The 17,590-nt window shown below is 39.4% G+C and overlaps 1 protein-coding gene across 1 annotated transcript in view; it reads right to left on the reverse strand.

Annotated features, from left to right (window-relative positions):
- Positions 1-17,590, reverse strand: part of HEPHL1 (hephaestin like 1) — a gene marked incomplete at both ends in the record, with an annotated part of 57,195 nt that overhangs the window by 32,481 nt on the left and 7,124 nt on the right. The window contains 4 exons of the mRNA XM_080643248.1: positions 126-380; positions 1,386-1,565; positions 2,254-2,466; positions 13,871-14,115. Coding sequence (XP_080499374.1) covers positions 126-380; positions 1,386-1,565; positions 2,254-2,466; positions 13,871-14,115 — 893 coding nt within the window. The remainder of the gene's footprint in view (positions 1-125; positions 381-1,385; positions 1,566-2,253; positions 2,467-13,870; positions 14,116-17,590) is intronic.

Below are 17,590 nucleotides of genomic sequence, written 5' to 3' on the forward strand. Positions count from 1 at the left end.
ATTTTCCTATATATTTAATATTTAATTAAACATAACACATAACAGCAGGCACTGAATGAGCACCATTGACCGTGTGATTTAATTGTTCTAGTCTAAGCTTCTTACACTGGTCTTTGTCCCTTTACCTTGTAGGTGATCACTGACTTGGCAGGTTATCATCCACTTCCCAGGATTCTCAGCTATCATTTCTGTTGTCAGGAAGGTGGCTGGGAACAGGTTGACAACGTCAGTCCGATGCCCTCGGCTGATGAAGGTGTTACCATAGAAATAGATGGAATGGATGTCTATCTCATTCCCCATCCCAAATAGGTGCCAGGACACTGATTCACCAGCGCACATCTCAGGTTCGGGGAAGTTCCCAAAGAGGTATCCATTGAGGGCTGAAACACAGAAGCACACGAGAGGAATAGACTCCCCTGCAGAGGCGAGCAGAACCACGAGACCCTGGTAATTCATTCTCTAGCACAGCTGGAAAATCAGCGCAGATCACTGACCGCAATGACTTTGTGCAGAAAAGCTCCTTTTATAAAATATAGTCCCAGGAGAGAATGAAAGGTATTGGTCTCTTTGAGAGAAAAGCACTCAATAAAAATGGTAGTCGGCACATGAGAAAACAGCCTTGGAGCTGCTGTGTGGGCACAATGAGATCAGGAGTAAACAGTCCTCTAAAACTTCCAGGACCTGTCAGCCACCTCTTTCCCAATCCTTTATTTGCATATCTGCCTTCTCCACTGACTCTGTCCCTGGCGACCAGAACCCTGTCTCACTTATCTTACAGCTACCAGGACCTAGCAGAAAACCTGGCACATAGTAACTACGTAATGTAAGTGGCAAAATCAAGCAGCAAGATGGAAAGAAACGGTACTGATTAGAAAGGACTTATGGCACATAGTGAATGCTCAATAGATGTCGTTGATTTAAAGAATGTCTGGGGAAATATGAATTCACAAGCAGGTATTTAACTCTGGGTGTAGCATCATTCTTGACGTTTAGCAGCTGCTTAGAAAATAGTTCCTGGATAAAACAAGAGACTGAAAATCACAGGATTGTTATAGGATGATGATTTGTTCTTCTTTCTTCTGTCCACCCATCCTCTGGGGTCACCTCCTGATTCTTTCCTGATTATAACCTCAATCCTTCCACTTGCTGTACCATAGCTTTATCGTACGCAATTTAGCTTATATCTATTGTCTTGTTCCTTCTCAGATTGTTGCGGGTTCTGACACGTAGTGTGTTAATATGTTTTATATCACTTTCTAACCATTCTCGTCACTAAGTTACAAATCTTGGAAAACCAGGTTGGGCATTTCTGTGTTTTTGCATCCCTCATAGCACCAGACACACAGAGGCGGTCGGTATGTATTTGGTAACATGGGAGACACTACCATGCATTTTGTTACTCCTCTGGAAAACAGCATCTTCTTTGTCAACTGAATCAGGCTCAGTGCAGAAATGCCTGATATTTTCATCGAGGTACCAGCTTTGATTCTCATCCACCAGGGTAAACATTATGATGAACTCTTGGTCCACATCTGTCCTTGTCCCTGAATATTTGTTCAGGACACCTATCAAACACATTGAAAAGAGAAGAGAAAGAAGTTCAGAGTAAACTAAATCAAGATGAGTTTTGCTTCCTGCCAATGGTGTCACGTAAGTGTGAGGTCTGTCAAAGACCTATATGTACAAGAGTAACCTGCAACATATAAGCAGCGAAGGGCTTTAATGAAAATGACAGAACTGCAGAAAAGAAAAGTCATAGAACAGAAAACTTCACAACTGCAGACTTGGAAATCTGTCCATCCCAGATGGAAGCCAACTTTATTGACAGAACACAAACACACCAAACCAATAGGGAATGAAATAGCAGCGTGACTATGTGGGTGAAATAAAGAAGTAAAAGCATTCCTGGTCATTTGACTACATTTTTTTCATTTTCCTGTGCATGGTGTCAGTGGGGTACTAACGGCTATTACTAGAGAATGTCCTTATTTTTTCTTTAAAAAATAAAGCATATATGTTTCAGAAGGCTATGGTGGTCCTTAGAAGTCTGAATTATTGCCCCTGCTATGGTGTCAGACTGATCTTCTACATTAGAGGAATTTCTCCCATCTTATAGAAAGTTTGGAAGAAGAGGCACATTCCACATGAAGCAGAGGAGGCAGGCAAGACAAGACCTGAAATGTATGCACACTTTTTATCACTCCTGGGAACAGCCTACTTGGTTGTGGGGGGGCGGGGGAGGCACCCCCTTACCTTCCTTGCACACCAGCAGTGGGCCAATGAGCCCTGAGCAGATGTCCTTAGGGGCGTCGATGTGCGAATGGTACACCCAGGTCAGGCAGTTGGCATCAGCTGGAGCAGGGGCATATTCTTCTCTCACTGGCCAGACATAGGTGTAATTTTTGCCAGGTGGAACCATATCATCATTTTTGTTCTTTCCAGATGTCCCATCTGGGTACAAGGCTCCTTCCAAGAAAAGAGAAAACATAGTTAAACACAGAGACCACAGGCTATCGTGGTTAAGGCCAGAGCTTTGGAATCAAACACATATGAATTAAAAATTTATTTCCTGTGAGATTGAAGGAAATTACTTACATTCTCAGTGCCTTAATTTTCTATCAGCTAGAATGTTACTGTGTACCCCAGAGGGATGTGAGAACTAGATGACCATGTATATGACTGTCCTGCCCAAGACCCAGATGCTTCCAAGGTGTTCCTAGGACCCCTCCTGATAGGCCTGCTGTACCAATCAGGAAGCGCGCAGTCCACTCAACATCAACTCAAGAAGGAAAGGAGAAGCAGCAGAAGAAATAACAAACACCTTTTGGGCACTTAGAACAGATTCAGCACCTGTATGAGTTCTCACAAAATATAGGAAGAGAGTTAAGACATTCTTCCTGCCTCCAGGGATCTTACAGTTCCTCGGGAGAGACAAGAATGTGAACTATGAACTATGAACTATGAACACATAGGTCAACTGGAGGATAAAGCAGGGTGATGTGTTCTATGTAACTTGGAGTCTATGCAAGGTGGAGGTTCTACCACAGAGAAGGGTGGGGCACACAGGCGTGGCATTCCCTTTCTCTGTTTTATAAACTGAGATTGCACAAGGTTTTTCCATTAAGGAAGGTCCATCCCTAAAAATAGTTTGAAAATCACCTGGGTAGAAGGCAGACCAACCTGTGCAAGTTATAATTATCAGAAGCTTCATAACATAGGTGGGATTTGAGGGGCCTTGAACGACTGGGAGGACTTGAATGGTACTGAGAAGAAGGCTGGAGGGTGAGGGCTGAGAGAAAGATGGATGTGAAAACACTCCAAGTTCATTCTCATTCTCTCATTAAGTCACTCAACAAACCTGTATTGGCTATTGACCAGAGGCCAGCAAATGAGCTGGTGTTAGGAATACAAATTCGAATAAGGCAGCAAGAGCCAGTGTATCCAAGGCAAGCCGCAGAAAAGATATAACTAAAAAATCTAACATTACCTTTTAAATGAATTCTACCATGAATCACAGTTTGATTTTTGGAGAAGAATACCAGCGAAGAGCCTATTATGTGCCACGCATAGTGGGTACTTTGTGTATATTACCTCACTCCTCACAGCAACCCCATATGGTGTGTATTAATACCTCCTTTTAGATCGAGTCAAGGTTAAGACATTAGCATGTGGCTGGGCCAGATTTCAATCTAGTTGTGTCTGACTTCCCACTATACTATGATACCTCCCCCAAATTATTGGGAATATAGTGTATGAACTCTTTAACATATTTATTCACTTTATTTTTACATATTTTATTTTATTTTAAATATTTTTATTGGTTTCAGAGAGAAAGGGAGAGAGATAGAAACATCAATGGTGAAAGAGAATCACATATTGGCTGCTTCTTGCACTCCCTCCCATTGGGGATCGAGTCCGCAACCTGGGCATGTGCCCTACCCGGAATCGAACCTTGATCTCCTGGTTCATAGGTGGACATTCAATCACTGAGCCATGCCAACTGGGCTAAATACTTTCTTTCTTTCTTTTTTTAATATATTACAGAGAGGAAGGGGAGGGATAGAGAGTTAGAAACATCGATGAGAGAGAAACATCCATCAGCTGCCTCTTGCACTCCCCCTATTGGGGATGGAGCCCACAACTAAGGTACATGCCCTTGACCAGAACTGAACTCAGGACCCTTCAGTCCGCAGGCAGACACTCTATCCACTGAGCCAAACAGGTTAGGGTTACATACTTTCTTTTTATGTATTATGTTTATGTAAAACTTTCTTTTAATCTGAAAAATCTGAATTATTTTTCAACTTATACCCATATACAATATAATACTAAAAAGATAAAGTCTGAGAACAAAACCTATATAAAAGTATTGGGAGATTGATTTAATTAGTTAGATCTCTTCAGTATTAAGGGTAGCTCTGAATTTCCTGGTTATATCTAGGTTATATTAAAATATCTGTGTTATTATATATATTAGGTGATATAATTAGGTTATATTCTTTCTTTGTCTAATAAAAAGAAACTTACCAGTTCCTTAAGGGAGAGGAACTTTTTGTTGATATTAATTCTAAGATAATATTTTCAAGAAAATAATTATATACAAATTATTGAGTAATATAACAAATTTTTTTAATTATGTCTTCGATGTTTTCAAAGATACAAAAATGTTATTTTTAAAAATAATGTCTTACATTGTCTCTTAATATAACATGAGAATATAACACTGAAAAATATTTGGCAAAACCATTTTTACTTAAAGTTAAACTAATGTAGTTTACTGCTTTCTAACTTGATAATTGATCTAACCTGATAAAGGAATAGGAAAAATCCAGAGTGCTGCCCACCATGCATTAAATCCAAAGGACATTTTAAAAAATTCCTGTTACCTAACCTCTCTGTGGCATTTGATATTATTGTCATTGTCCTCCTTCGTAAAAAATTCACCTCCCTTGGCTCCTGTGACATCACACTATCCTCTTTGGCAACTCTTTTTCAGGCTAGTTTTTCCAGCACATTCTCCTCTATCTGCCATTCAATGTCAGAAATCCTCACGTTATAAAGCTGGCTCCATGCCCAGAGCTCTCTCCTTGCTTGATAGTACCCATCCCAACAGTACTCCAACAAGCTACATGCCAGCAACTCCCACTTTTATCTCCAGCCTGGACCTGGCCTCTGAACCTTACACTGATATTCTCCTGTCTACTGGGCATCTCCACTTGTAAATTTCAGAGAGCTCTCAAAAGCAACCTTCCCCAAAAACATTAGCTCTCCCAAACCTGGTCCTCAGCCACTGCCTCCTCTCTCCATGAAAGACACCACCAGTATTCAATGCCACAAGCTAAAAACAAAGAAGTATTCTATTCATCTTCCTCTTCCTCCCGTGCCATTTCCAAAGCACCACAAGGTCCTGTCTTTGCTTCTTCAAGATGCCTCCATTCGTATCCATTTCCACTGTCACAGTCCCAGTCCAAACAACATTACCTCTCACCTGGACTTCTGCAGTGACCTCCTAGCTGATTTCACAGCATCTCTTGCTTCTCTAACCATTTTCCAAGCCATGGAAAGAGTGTCTTTTTAAATCTCAAATCTGATTATATTGTTCTTTACTTAAAATCACTTTTGGGATGAAGGTCAAATGTGTTGAAATAGATTGCAAGGCCCACGTAGTCTGGTTCAAGCAATCCTGAACTCCTTGGACTAGGTCAGTTTTCTAAAATGCATCACACAGAGAGAAGGGCAGTAGAGATAGCAGTTAAGTTCACAGCTACTGAAGTTAGACTTGCTTGGAATCAAATCCTTTCTCCATCACTTGTGAGCTTGTAATTCGGGCAATTCCCTTTTCCTTTATGAGTCTTAGTTTCCTATCTGTAAGATAATAATTATAATCCTTACCTCATAGAGTAGTTGAGGTTTACATGATACAATCACTATAAAACATTTATCATAGTGCCTTTTATATAGTAAGCATTCAATAAACATTGGTTATTATTTATTAATAGCACTTATCTAAGTTTTTAATTATATGTGTATATATATAAAATGTGTGTAATTGCTTGACTAATGCCTGACTCTCATGTTAGACTGTAAGTTTCATAAAAATTAGGTTTGTTTTTGCTCAAAATTGTATATGCAAGATCTATCCCAGTGGGAGCTCAATACATATCTGTTGAATACAATAATGAATGGGTGACATGACTGTACAGCATCTTTATCCAAAGTCCTGTGAATAAAATATATGGCTTGGAAGCTTCTGAATTTATATATGAAGAGGCTTCAGGTCAGAAGTTAGGGGAGGGTGGGTGGGTAGTAGACTTGTCTTGAAGCTTCAACTGAGATCATTCGGTTTGCTTTAATTATGATACAATCAACACAGCAATTTTCCTAGAGGTTCCTTTATTTACAATATATTTAATGTGCTTTATTTTTGCTTATTATTATTGGGAGTCATTGATAGTTTTTATTGAAAAGTGGGGCTAAAGTCCTCAAATGAATCCTTGGTGATACCACCCAAAATGAGGAATATAATTTGGGATCTAAAATAAATAGTAAATATAAAATAAAAAGTGATTTGGGTATAGATAGCTTATTAATTTATTACAAAGTCACCCCCAAGAAAGAGTTTGACAAAGATTTTGAGCAATGGTAACATTAACAATATTAGAGTATTTTAAAAAACATTCATATGTTTGTATGTAGTCTAGGATGTGTGGACTTTTAGAAGTTACATAAATTTTTACCCATCAGATTTGAGAATGTTGAGAACTGGTGGGGTTGTGGGAGAAACAGGCCAGCTCATAAACAAATGGTAGAAGAGTAAAACATGCAATTTTTTAGAGGACAACTTGTTAGAAATGTATTTGAATATAACAGCAATTTCACTTTTAAAAATTTACCCTAGAAGCATAGTTGAAAATGTTTTTTAAAATACATGAACTGGAATATTCATTGTAGAATTGTTGGTATCAACCGAAAACTGAAAGCAACCTAAATAATCATCAATACCAAAGTGGTATATTCATACAATAGAATATTGTATAACTGTTAAAAGGAGGTTTCTTTATATGTAATAACATGAGAAAATCTCCAAGATGAAGTAAAAAATGAAAAACAAAGTGCATTATAGTATCTTCTCTTTTTTATAAATGAATAAGCATTTATATGCACACACACAATAACATATAATTAAATTTTTCTATAAGAAATTTACAAAAAAAAATTATTAAAGTTAGTTGTCTTTCAGGTGAGAGACAAGTAAGAGGGGCTTTTACTTTTTATACCTCTCTGAACTCTTTTCTATATTTTAAAAAACCAATAAATGTTCTTTTTAAAATAGTCCTGATATTTAATTATATTTCACATGGAGATCAAGAAAGAACTGGTTGATTCTATTATTAAATGAGATGATTGTAAGAGCCCTAGTACAGGCACTGGCTTACAGTAACTGCTAAATTAATGTTATTCCCACCTACCTAATTCTAAGTGTCATTACCTCTCCTCTGATGAGTATCTTGGAGGTAACAACCATGTAGATACTGGATTTTGCAGCCCCGGTATCCAGTATTGTGTCTAGTTCATAGTAAACACTAAATTAAATTGAGGAGAGATTCTAAGACTGGCAAGCTTGCATCTATAGCCAAGACAAAAACTGATTAAAAGGGAGTGAGGAAGTTTTCAAATTCTCTCCCCAAAAGGAACTACAAAGTTGGATGAAATTGATAAACATAACCATGTTTGTGCTCTGGAAATTAAATAAAGGCATACAACAATGTTTATGCTTGGAACATTGGTTATTTACATACTCATGGCTGGCTCTAATGCTGTGTGCATTCAAAGAGAAGAGGCAACAGGCCCAGCTGTAGAGGGCCGCCTGGGAAGGCACATGGGCATTTCTTTAAATTGTTGTCAGCTGAGCCCCAGGCGACTGGCAGAGCTGCGTCTCAGTTATGCCCTCCCCAAGAAGGCGGGGAGGGGGGGGTGCCATTGAAAAATATTATGTCCAGCAAAACTTACCCCCTAAAACAAGGCAAAATAGAAATGCTCTATTTCTATTAGAGCATTAGATGTTTCTAACTCTCTATCCCTCTCCCTTCCTCTCTGTAAAAAATCAATAATATATATATATATATATATATATATATATATATATATATATATATATATATCATTCACTAGATGGGGCTTGACAACAATTCAAGATGGCAAAAGAAAGAATAAGTGAACTTGAAGATAAATTAATAGAATTATCCTATCAGAAAAGAGGGGGAGAAAAAGATTGAAGAAAATAAACAGAACATCAAGTGCATTAACATATGTGTAATAGTAGTCTGCCAAAGGAAATGAGAAAGAAAAAGAGGCAGAAAAAAATGTTGGAAGAAATAATGGCTGAAAATGTTACAAATTTGGTGAAAAACATTAATCTGCACATCAAAAGAGCCTAATGAATCAAAAATAGAATAAATACAAGGAATCCATACATAGAACCATTTCTGTCAAACTTTTTTGAAAGGCCAAGAGATAATATGAAAACAGAAAGAAAAATGAGTCATCACATACAGGGGAGCATCAACATGATTAACAGTTGACTTCCCTTCTGAATATTGAAGATGAGAAGCAAAAACTCTCAAAGTGCTCCGGGGGGGGGGGGGGGGGGGGTGCCATTGAAAAATATTATGTCCAGCAAAACTTGCCCCCTAAAACAAGGCAAAATAGAAATGCTCTAGATAAATAAAGGTTGAGTGATTTTGTTGCTATCTGGCCTGTCTTATAAGGAATACTAAAGGAAGTCCTTTAGACTAAAAGGAAATACCACTTGGGAGTAACTTAAATCTACAGGAAGAAATGAAAAGCACCAAAGTGGAAAATATGTGAATCAATATAAAAAGTTCTACAAATACTTTCCTTTCTTCTCTTAACTCTTTCCAAGTCATAAGATAATTAAAGTACTGAGTGCAGCATCACATTGTTGTATTTATAGAGAGACTAGAGGCCCGATGCACAAAATTTTGCAAGAGTAGGCCTTTCTTCCCCCCAGCTGCCGGCACCAGCTTCCCTCCGGCACCCGGACTGGGGCTTCCCTCGCAGCCCTGGCTTCGTCCAGAAGGTCATCCAGAAGGACATCTGGAAGAACATCCGGTCTAATTAGCATATTATGCTTTTATTATTATAGATATAATGACAGCACAACAATAGTAGCACAAAAGAGGGGAAGAGAATGAAGCACTGTTGGAGCAAAGCTTCTGTCTTGACAGAACTAGGTCAGTAAAAATATGGAGTATATTGTGATCAGTTAAAGGTTGCATATTATAATCTTTAGGCCAACCAATAAAAAAATAACTCAATATGTAGTTAAAAAATAAATAGAAGAATATAAAGAATACACTTAAAATATTTAGCACCAGAAAGGGCAATAAAGGAGGACTAGAGGAACCAAGAGACAGAAGGCATATAAAAAATAATTAGCAAAATGACAAATGTAGATGAAACCGACCAATAATTACATTAAATATGAATATCCTAAGCATTCATATTAGTATGAAGAGATTGTCAAGTTAGACCAAAAAAAATGATATCCAGCTATATGCAGTCTATTTCCTAGATTCAATGACAGAAATAGGTTGAAAGTAAAAGAATGCAGATAGTAACAACAGGAGAGCTGAAGTGCTGTCAATATAGACAAGCTATATTTTAAGACAAGAAATATTGCTAGAACAAAGATAGGTATTTCATAATAAGAGTTAATGTATCAGGAAGATTTAACAGTCATAAATGTATCCACATCTAACAAAAGAGTCTCAAAACACATACATCAAAACTGATATAATTGAAGGAGAAATACACAGCTCAACAAAAATTGTTAGAGATTTCAATACCCTCCTGTTAATAATGGACAGAACCAGGTAGAAGATCAGCAAGAATGCAGAAGACTTCAACAATACCGTCAACCAACTAGACCTAACATCTATATAACATTCTACCCAATGACTGCAGAATACACCTTGTTTACAAGAGCATATGGAACATTCTTCAGGATGAACAATAGGCTACATACACATAAAATAAATATTGATAAATTTAAAAGAACTCATAGGATGCAAAGTATGCTCTCCAATCACAATGAAATTAAATTTGATATCATTATCAGAAATAAATCTTTTAAATTCCACAAGTATTTGGAAATAAAACAATGCCCTTCTAAGTAACCTATAGATCTCAGAAGAAATCACAAGATAAATTGTAAAATTTTTTGAACTAAATAAAAAATGAAGATAAGACATACCAAAATGTGTGGCATACAGCTAAAGTAGTACTTAAAAGGAAATTTAGAGCTTTAAACACTTATGTCAAAAGGGAATAACAGTCTCAAATCAATAACGTGAGCTTCCAACTTAAGAAACTAGAAAACAAAAGTGAAACTATCCCTAAAACAACAGAAAAAGAAAAAAAAAAGAAATGATAAAGATTTGAGCAGAAAACAATGAAGGGGAAAGTGAAAACAGATGTTGGCTCTTTGAAAAAATCAACAAAATTGAGGAAACTTTACTGAGACTAACCAAGAAAGAGGGCACAAACCACCAAAAAACCAAGTGAAAGATGGGACATCACTCTGATCGGACAGAAATTAAAAGGATCATAAGGGAATATTATAAATAATTTATGTCAAAAATATCTCAAGAATAATAAAAATTTGAAATAGACCTATAGCATGTAAATAAATGCAATTAGCAATTAAAATCTTCCCCCAAAGAACCCAGGCTCTGATAGTTTCACTTATAAATTCTATAATATACTTAAAGAAGATATGATGCCAATACTTTACAAAATCTTTCAGAAAATAAAGGAGGGAATTGCCCCAAATTCATCCTATGAGACACACATTACCTTTCTACCAAACCAGATAAAGATATCACAAGTAATGAAAACACTGACCAATATTCCTCATGAATGTAAAAACAGATATTCTTAACAAAATATTAGCAGACTGACTTCAGCAACATATCAAGAAAATTATATAACATGACCAAATTTATTCTATGATTGCAAGGTTGGCTTAACATTAAAAAATAAAGTGATGACCCTGCTGGCGTGTCTCAGTCGTTGAGCATTAACCTACGAACCAGGAGGTCACAGTTCAATTCTTGGTCAGGGCACGTGACCAGGTTGCAGGCTCGATCTGGGGCGTGCAGGAGGCAGCTGATGAATGATTCTCTGTCATTATTGGTGTATCTATCTCTCTCTCCTTCTCCCTTCCTCTCTGAAGTCAATAAAAATATATTTTTTTAAAAATAAAGTGATGTAATATAACACATTAATAGACTAAATGACAAAAACCATAGAATTATCTCAATATGTGTCAAAAAAACAATTAACAAAATCCATATCAAATTAAACTTAACAAATTAAAAACTCTCAGCAAACTAGGAACAGACAGAAACGTCCTCAACCTGACAAAGGACAATCTAAGGAAGACTCATAGCTAGCATTATGCTTAAAGGGAGGGAGACTGAATGTTTTCTTCTAAGATTGGAAACAAGGCAAGAATGTCTGCTCTCATCACTAGTATTAAATATTGTCCTGAAGGTTCCAGCCAGTGCAATTGGGCAAAAGAAAAAAAAAAGTGAAATACACTGATTGGTAAGGAAGAAATAAAACTACCTTTATTTACAGTGTCATGATTCTATATATAGCAAATTCCAAGGACCCCTCTAACTATCCACTAATAAGCCAGTTCAACAAGTTAGTAGGATCCAAGATAAATATACAAAAATCAATTGTATTCTATACATCAGCAACAATCAAAAACTAAAATTAAGAAAACTATTCCATTTATAAGAACATTAAAATAAAATACTTTGGAATAAATTTAACGAAAGAAATGCAGCCCTAGCCAATTTGACTCAGTGATAGGCATCGGCCCAAGGACTGAAGAGTCCTGAGTTCAATTCCGGTCAAGGGCATGTACCTTGGTTGCAGGCTAGATTCTGGCCTCAGTCAGGGCCCAGGGAAAGTGTGGGAGGCAGCCAATTAATGTGTCTCTCACATTGATGTTTCTCTTTCTGTCTCTCTCCCTCCTTTCCACTCTCTCTAAAAGTCACTGGAAAAAAATATCCTTGGGTGAGGATTAACAACAACAAAAAGAAATGCAAATCTTATACACTAGAAACTAAAACATTGTTGTGAGAACCTGAAGATCTAAATTTCATGTTGATGGACTGGAAACCCAATATTATCTAGATGGTAGTTCATTTTTAAAATACACGTGGCAATTCCTTCCCCTCCCCCCGTGATAGAGCAACTCAATGCAATCTTCATCAAAATCCCAGCTGGTCTTTTTTTTTTTTTTTTTTAATTAACAAGCAGATCTGAAATGTATATGGAAATGCAAAGCTAAAAAGTCTTGCAAAGAAGAACAAAGTTGGAGGATTTATCTACCCAATTTCAAAACTTACTATAAATCCCTAGTAATCAAGACAGTATGGCATTGGTGCAAGGATAAGCACATGGATCAGTGGAATGGAATTGAGATCCCTGAAATAAACCCTTACATTTATAGCACTTAACTACACTAATTGTACACTTAAAATAGTAAAATGGAAACTTTTATGCAATATGTGTTTTACCACAATTTGTAAAAAAATGATTCTGAAATCTTATCAAGCTTTAGAGTTGCTGGTCTAGATGATCTACCAGAACACTATCAGCTCTATTAAGGTATGCTTCCCAGAAATATATGAAGGGGTTAAGACAAAATTAAAGATTCACAGATGGCCTTACTTTCTCTACAGCTAAAAGGACAGGCACAGCTATCGTGACGCATTTTTGCTTTCTACCCGCAACATAAATAATACTTTCACAAAACCATGTTAAAGAAAATGCATCAATCGTTAACCTTTAGAGTCACAGAACTTTCTTGGCACAGTTTTATTTGCTCGTCCTGGAGGACTCAGGAACACCACGAGAGCTTTGCTGCACACTTCTAGTGGAGGAAAAGGATGGAAAACTTTTTTTTTTTTTTAAAGTTTGGTTTAATATACTTTACATTTTCTTTTTTTGTTTGTTTGTTTTTTTTAAATATTTTATTGATTTTTTACAGAGAGGAAGGAAGAGTGATAGATAGTCAGAAACATCGATGAGAGAGAAACATCGATCAGCTGCCTCCTGCACACCTCCTATTGGGGATGTGCCCGCAACCAAGTTACATGCCCTTGACCGGAATCGAACCTGGGACCTTTCAGTCCGCAGGCTGATGCTCTTCCACTGAGCCAAACCGGTTTCGGCGATGGAAAACTTTTGAAGTCTCAGAAGTACTTTTATATCAAAAGTCCAAGAATATCGCTTAAAAAACCATTAGGGAGGACTCAAGAAACTGCACTGTGGAAGCTCTTGCAGTGCACAGAAGACTGGGGAGTTTCAGAAACGAAGCACCAAAGACAGCAGCCTTAAGCAGGGGCGTTGAGGTCAACTCGCCCTGAGACACGCTGCCCACACCAAGGCTGTTACTGCTGACAGGCCCCTGGAAGCTGTTGGTGTGTGCCCCCCTTATCCAGTGTGCTACCCAGTCACGAGTGATTGACAAGGACGAAAGTTAGTGTGCTGCTGGGGGTGTGGGGGCGCTTGTGCCAAGGGAGCCCAGCACCCAGCTTGAAATCAACATAAACAAGAATGAGAAACAAGGGAGGGTGGAAACAAGGGAGAGGAAAAGGAAGAAGAGAAAGAGAAGGGGGAAGAGCTGGAGATGAGAGATAAGGAGACAGGGAGAAGACAAATGAATCCGTGCAATCACCGGGCTCTTAGAATCCCTTTCCCTGTAATGGGCAGTTGCCTGATTTATGAAATAGAGACAGGACACCAGTACTACAGGATTGACATTTACCTTCCGAGTCTTTGTTGTAGAAAACACCATGTGGGTGCAAAGAGTAAGGTCGGGAAGCGAAGTTCTTTAAATGGATGACAATCACGTCCCCCACTTCAGCCCTCAAGATGGGGCCCAGGAATCCAAGCCAGGGCGGTTTGGGGATCTCTGTGGAGTACGTCTCATCTGTGTAGTGTCTGTAAACAGCCTTTTTGTAAAGACCACCTATCCTGTTGGGCCCTCTTTCGAGAAATAAGGTTGCAAGTCTAAAAATAAGAAGAAAAATATTTAAAAGTGGAAATTGAAAGGAAAATCTTAATAACATGCCTTCACAGGTCATAAAGTACATGCACTTATAATTTCTCCTTTGGTGTTCACCATAACCCTGTCACCAATGGAGATTATCCCTGATTTATTGATGATGAAACAGAGACTGAGTTAAGTGACAAGCCAAAAGGCACAAATTAAAACAAAACACAAACACCACCCTAAAGTCACGCTGCCCCTTTGCCCCCTTTCATTCAACACCCCCCCCTTTTGCTTTTTTGTTTGACAAACACTTAATATGCACTTGCTGCATTCCCAGCACTTTGCTGGGTGCTGTGGCGGGGCGGGGGGGGGGGGGGGGGAACACAAAAGAGCTTATCACCTAATAATGGAAAAATTAAGGAACTGCATAGAGCAGTATTTGATCAAGTGCCAACTGAGTGGTTGAAGCATCAGATATAGCTCACATTTTCTAGGAATAATTAGTTCAGAGAAGGAAAAGGTTGCAGTGGTTGAAGAGGTCAGTAAACACCTCATGAAAAATGCAGGAATTGAGGAAGAGGAGGATTAGATAACAAAAGGGAAAAGTGAGGACACTCGTCAAGGACCGAGCATAAGCTACAAGAAAGAAGCAGTCCCCATCGTTTGGGGGGAGAGGAGGTTCTAGGCTGGAGGTTATGAGTCCAGAAGGGGAGGAGCAGTGAGAAGTATGGATGCATGGAACATCTGGAAGAAGATTGACCAGGAACTTTAATTCCAGGTTGAAACATTTAGGATTTGTCTTGGAAGCACTGAGGACTCACGGAGGTTTTTCCTAAAGTGGTGACATGATCATCAGTCTTTAAGGACCATCCTTATGACAGTGGTGTGCAAACTGTAGAAGAGTTGGGCAAAGGGGAGACCATGAATGATGGGGCAGGGAAGCTGTCAGGAGACCAGGGGAGATGGGGGCGGGGTGTAGTTGCAATAGAAAGAAAGGAGCAGATGTGTAAAAGTAGGATTGTAAGATGTGATGTGAGAAAATGCCCTCCTGGGCCTCAGGGTCTGGGAGCTTGAGACAACAGCAGCACTGCTGACACCACCTCAGAGATGGCCACACCAGCTCCTGGGAAGGTGGACCTCCGCTCCCCACTCTCGGTCTGTGTGCTTAGCACAGATGTACTGCTTCTGCTGGAAGGAAAGCTCCACCACTTCAGGTGCAGCCATCTTAGTGTAGCTGTGCCCTCTGAGGGGAAGAGGCAGGCCCCCCTCTCACACACACTCTTGCAAATGCACATGCATTCCCTCTCAGTCACTCAACAAACTTCATGTCAGACCTGGGCTACAGAACAAAAAGGCAAAGCCTGGAAGGAGCCCTCATTCTAGCAGGGAGAGTCACGAGAACACAGATGATGTTCTGGGGCATCTAATCTGGAGGGGAAGACAGATCAGGGAAGGTTTTCTAGAGGAAGTAATGCCTAAATATGGCCTCGAAGATCAAAGAGGAGCTGCCCAAGCAATGATATGGAAAGGGCTGATGTAGTAGACACTGTGGAGCTCTGCCAAGTCAGTGCCCACGCTCCATTCTTTGATCTGATAGCACACCTTCCCATTCTCATGCTAAGTACTTTGGAGAGGGCTCCACCCCCAGCTCCAGTGATGGGGCAAGTGACTCAGTCTAACCGATCAGACACAAAATGAGAAGTCATTTTCTCCGCCTTCAATGTCATTTCCAGTGAATTTTGTTCCCCCAGTGATGCCTGCAGTGCCCTAGGGACGTTCTAGTGCCCTTCAGAGCTGAGGCCCAGATGTTCCACCTCTGGCTCAGCTGAGGACCCCTGGAAGTTCTCCCACCTCCGAGACCAAGGCCTTTCTCGTTAAAAGGGCTTTTTGCTGACAGGTTTGACCTTGTCCTATGATCATATTAGGTGGTCTGGGGCAGGCTGCATGCCTCAGCTGGCTAGAGTGAGGAAGTGATAAGGTTGTGAAAAATCAACTTTTAACTTTAAAACCGTGCTATAGTCTATTTAAATGCTTTTCTTTTAGCTTTGTTGTGCAATGAGCATCAATTTATAAAGGCAAAGTAAACCCTCCTTGTTAGCAAGTCCCTGGGAGAAAGAAAATAGTCTTTGAAAGGCAAGCCCAGCAAACCAAAGTTCTTAAGGTTACTTGGTGGATTTCCGGAAAGATGTTCACTGGATATTTTCTTGTAGCCACAAACTCTACCCTGGACCCAAGCATCATTGGACATACAGCTGATCTTTGAGCAACATAGGTTTGAACTGTGTGGATCCATTTACATGCAGGTTTTTTTCAAGAAATAATGTTGATCCTTTGTATCCTTGGGTTTCACATCCGAGGATTCATTCAAGCACGGATAGGAAAACAGTATTTTTGCATTCCCAAATGGGGATTCCCAAATGCGGATCAAAAATACTGTTGAACATCTGATCCCCTCACTTCTCTATTCTGGGCTCCCAACACACACACACACACACACACATTCACACCAGTAAACACACATGCATATGCATGCTGAGCAGAAGTTCCTTATCATGAATTGTCTGGCAGAGCCAGCCAAACTAGAGGGAGGAGAACTGTTGGTTGACTTCTTACAGCACTTATTGCATATGCTGCATATTTTAGCACTGAGTTATATATTGACTTGTTTTGCACCTTCCTGGACATGTGTCAGTCTTATCACCTAAACAGTCATCCCGAGAAGGGATTAGGTTTACTCAAGCAGTGGCTCCCAAATGTCCACCTAGGTACTAACTGTATCAGAATTATTTGGGACATTTGCCAAAAATTTAGGTCCCCAGGCCCCATTTCAGGGCAATTGAATCAGACTTTCTGTGTCAGGGACGTGGCATCTATGTTTCCTCAGCTCGCTAACCGATTCTCACGGCAGAGCTTTCCAGTGCTTGCCCATTCGGAGTCTTCTTTCTTCCCAGCAGAAGGGGAGAACAAAGAACTTTTGCAGTTTTGACAAGTGAGCTATGAGAGGAAGTGACATGTGCCACTTCTGGGCCAGGGCCTTTAATTACAAAACCCCTCACTTCCTCTGCTGCAGGGGAAACCTTCAGCGGCGACAGTGAAGCCTCCAGATCTAAGCAGCCTGGCTCGCTAGTTCACCCAGGTGTCCTGCAGTCTTATGGCCCTCAGTGAACCCCAGTGGGTGAGAAATACACCTCTGTGGCGTGAGCCCGAGACTTGGAGGTTATGTGTAACTATAGCACCAGCTGACTTATTCTGACTAATACAATTCTGATGTGAATGCAAGTTTGGAAATCACATTTCTATAGTATTTAGCACAAAACCCATAGAAACAGCCTGAACCATAGTAACTGTTTGAAACCACAGGAACTACTGGAAGTGGAAAAGGCAGGGAAGGAATGGAAGTAAGAGAATATCTATGCAGCCAACCACCCCTAAAAACACAGTATACCTTTGTAACAGTTGGACAGAGACTCCAGCTCATATGAGTTCTAAAAA

Source organism: Plecotus auritus (genome assembly GCF_963455305.1).
Source record: "Plecotus auritus genome assembly, chromosome: 9".
In the NCBI taxonomy this organism is placed as follows: domain Eukaryota; kingdom Metazoa; phylum Chordata; class Mammalia; order Chiroptera; family Vespertilionidae; genus Plecotus; species Plecotus auritus.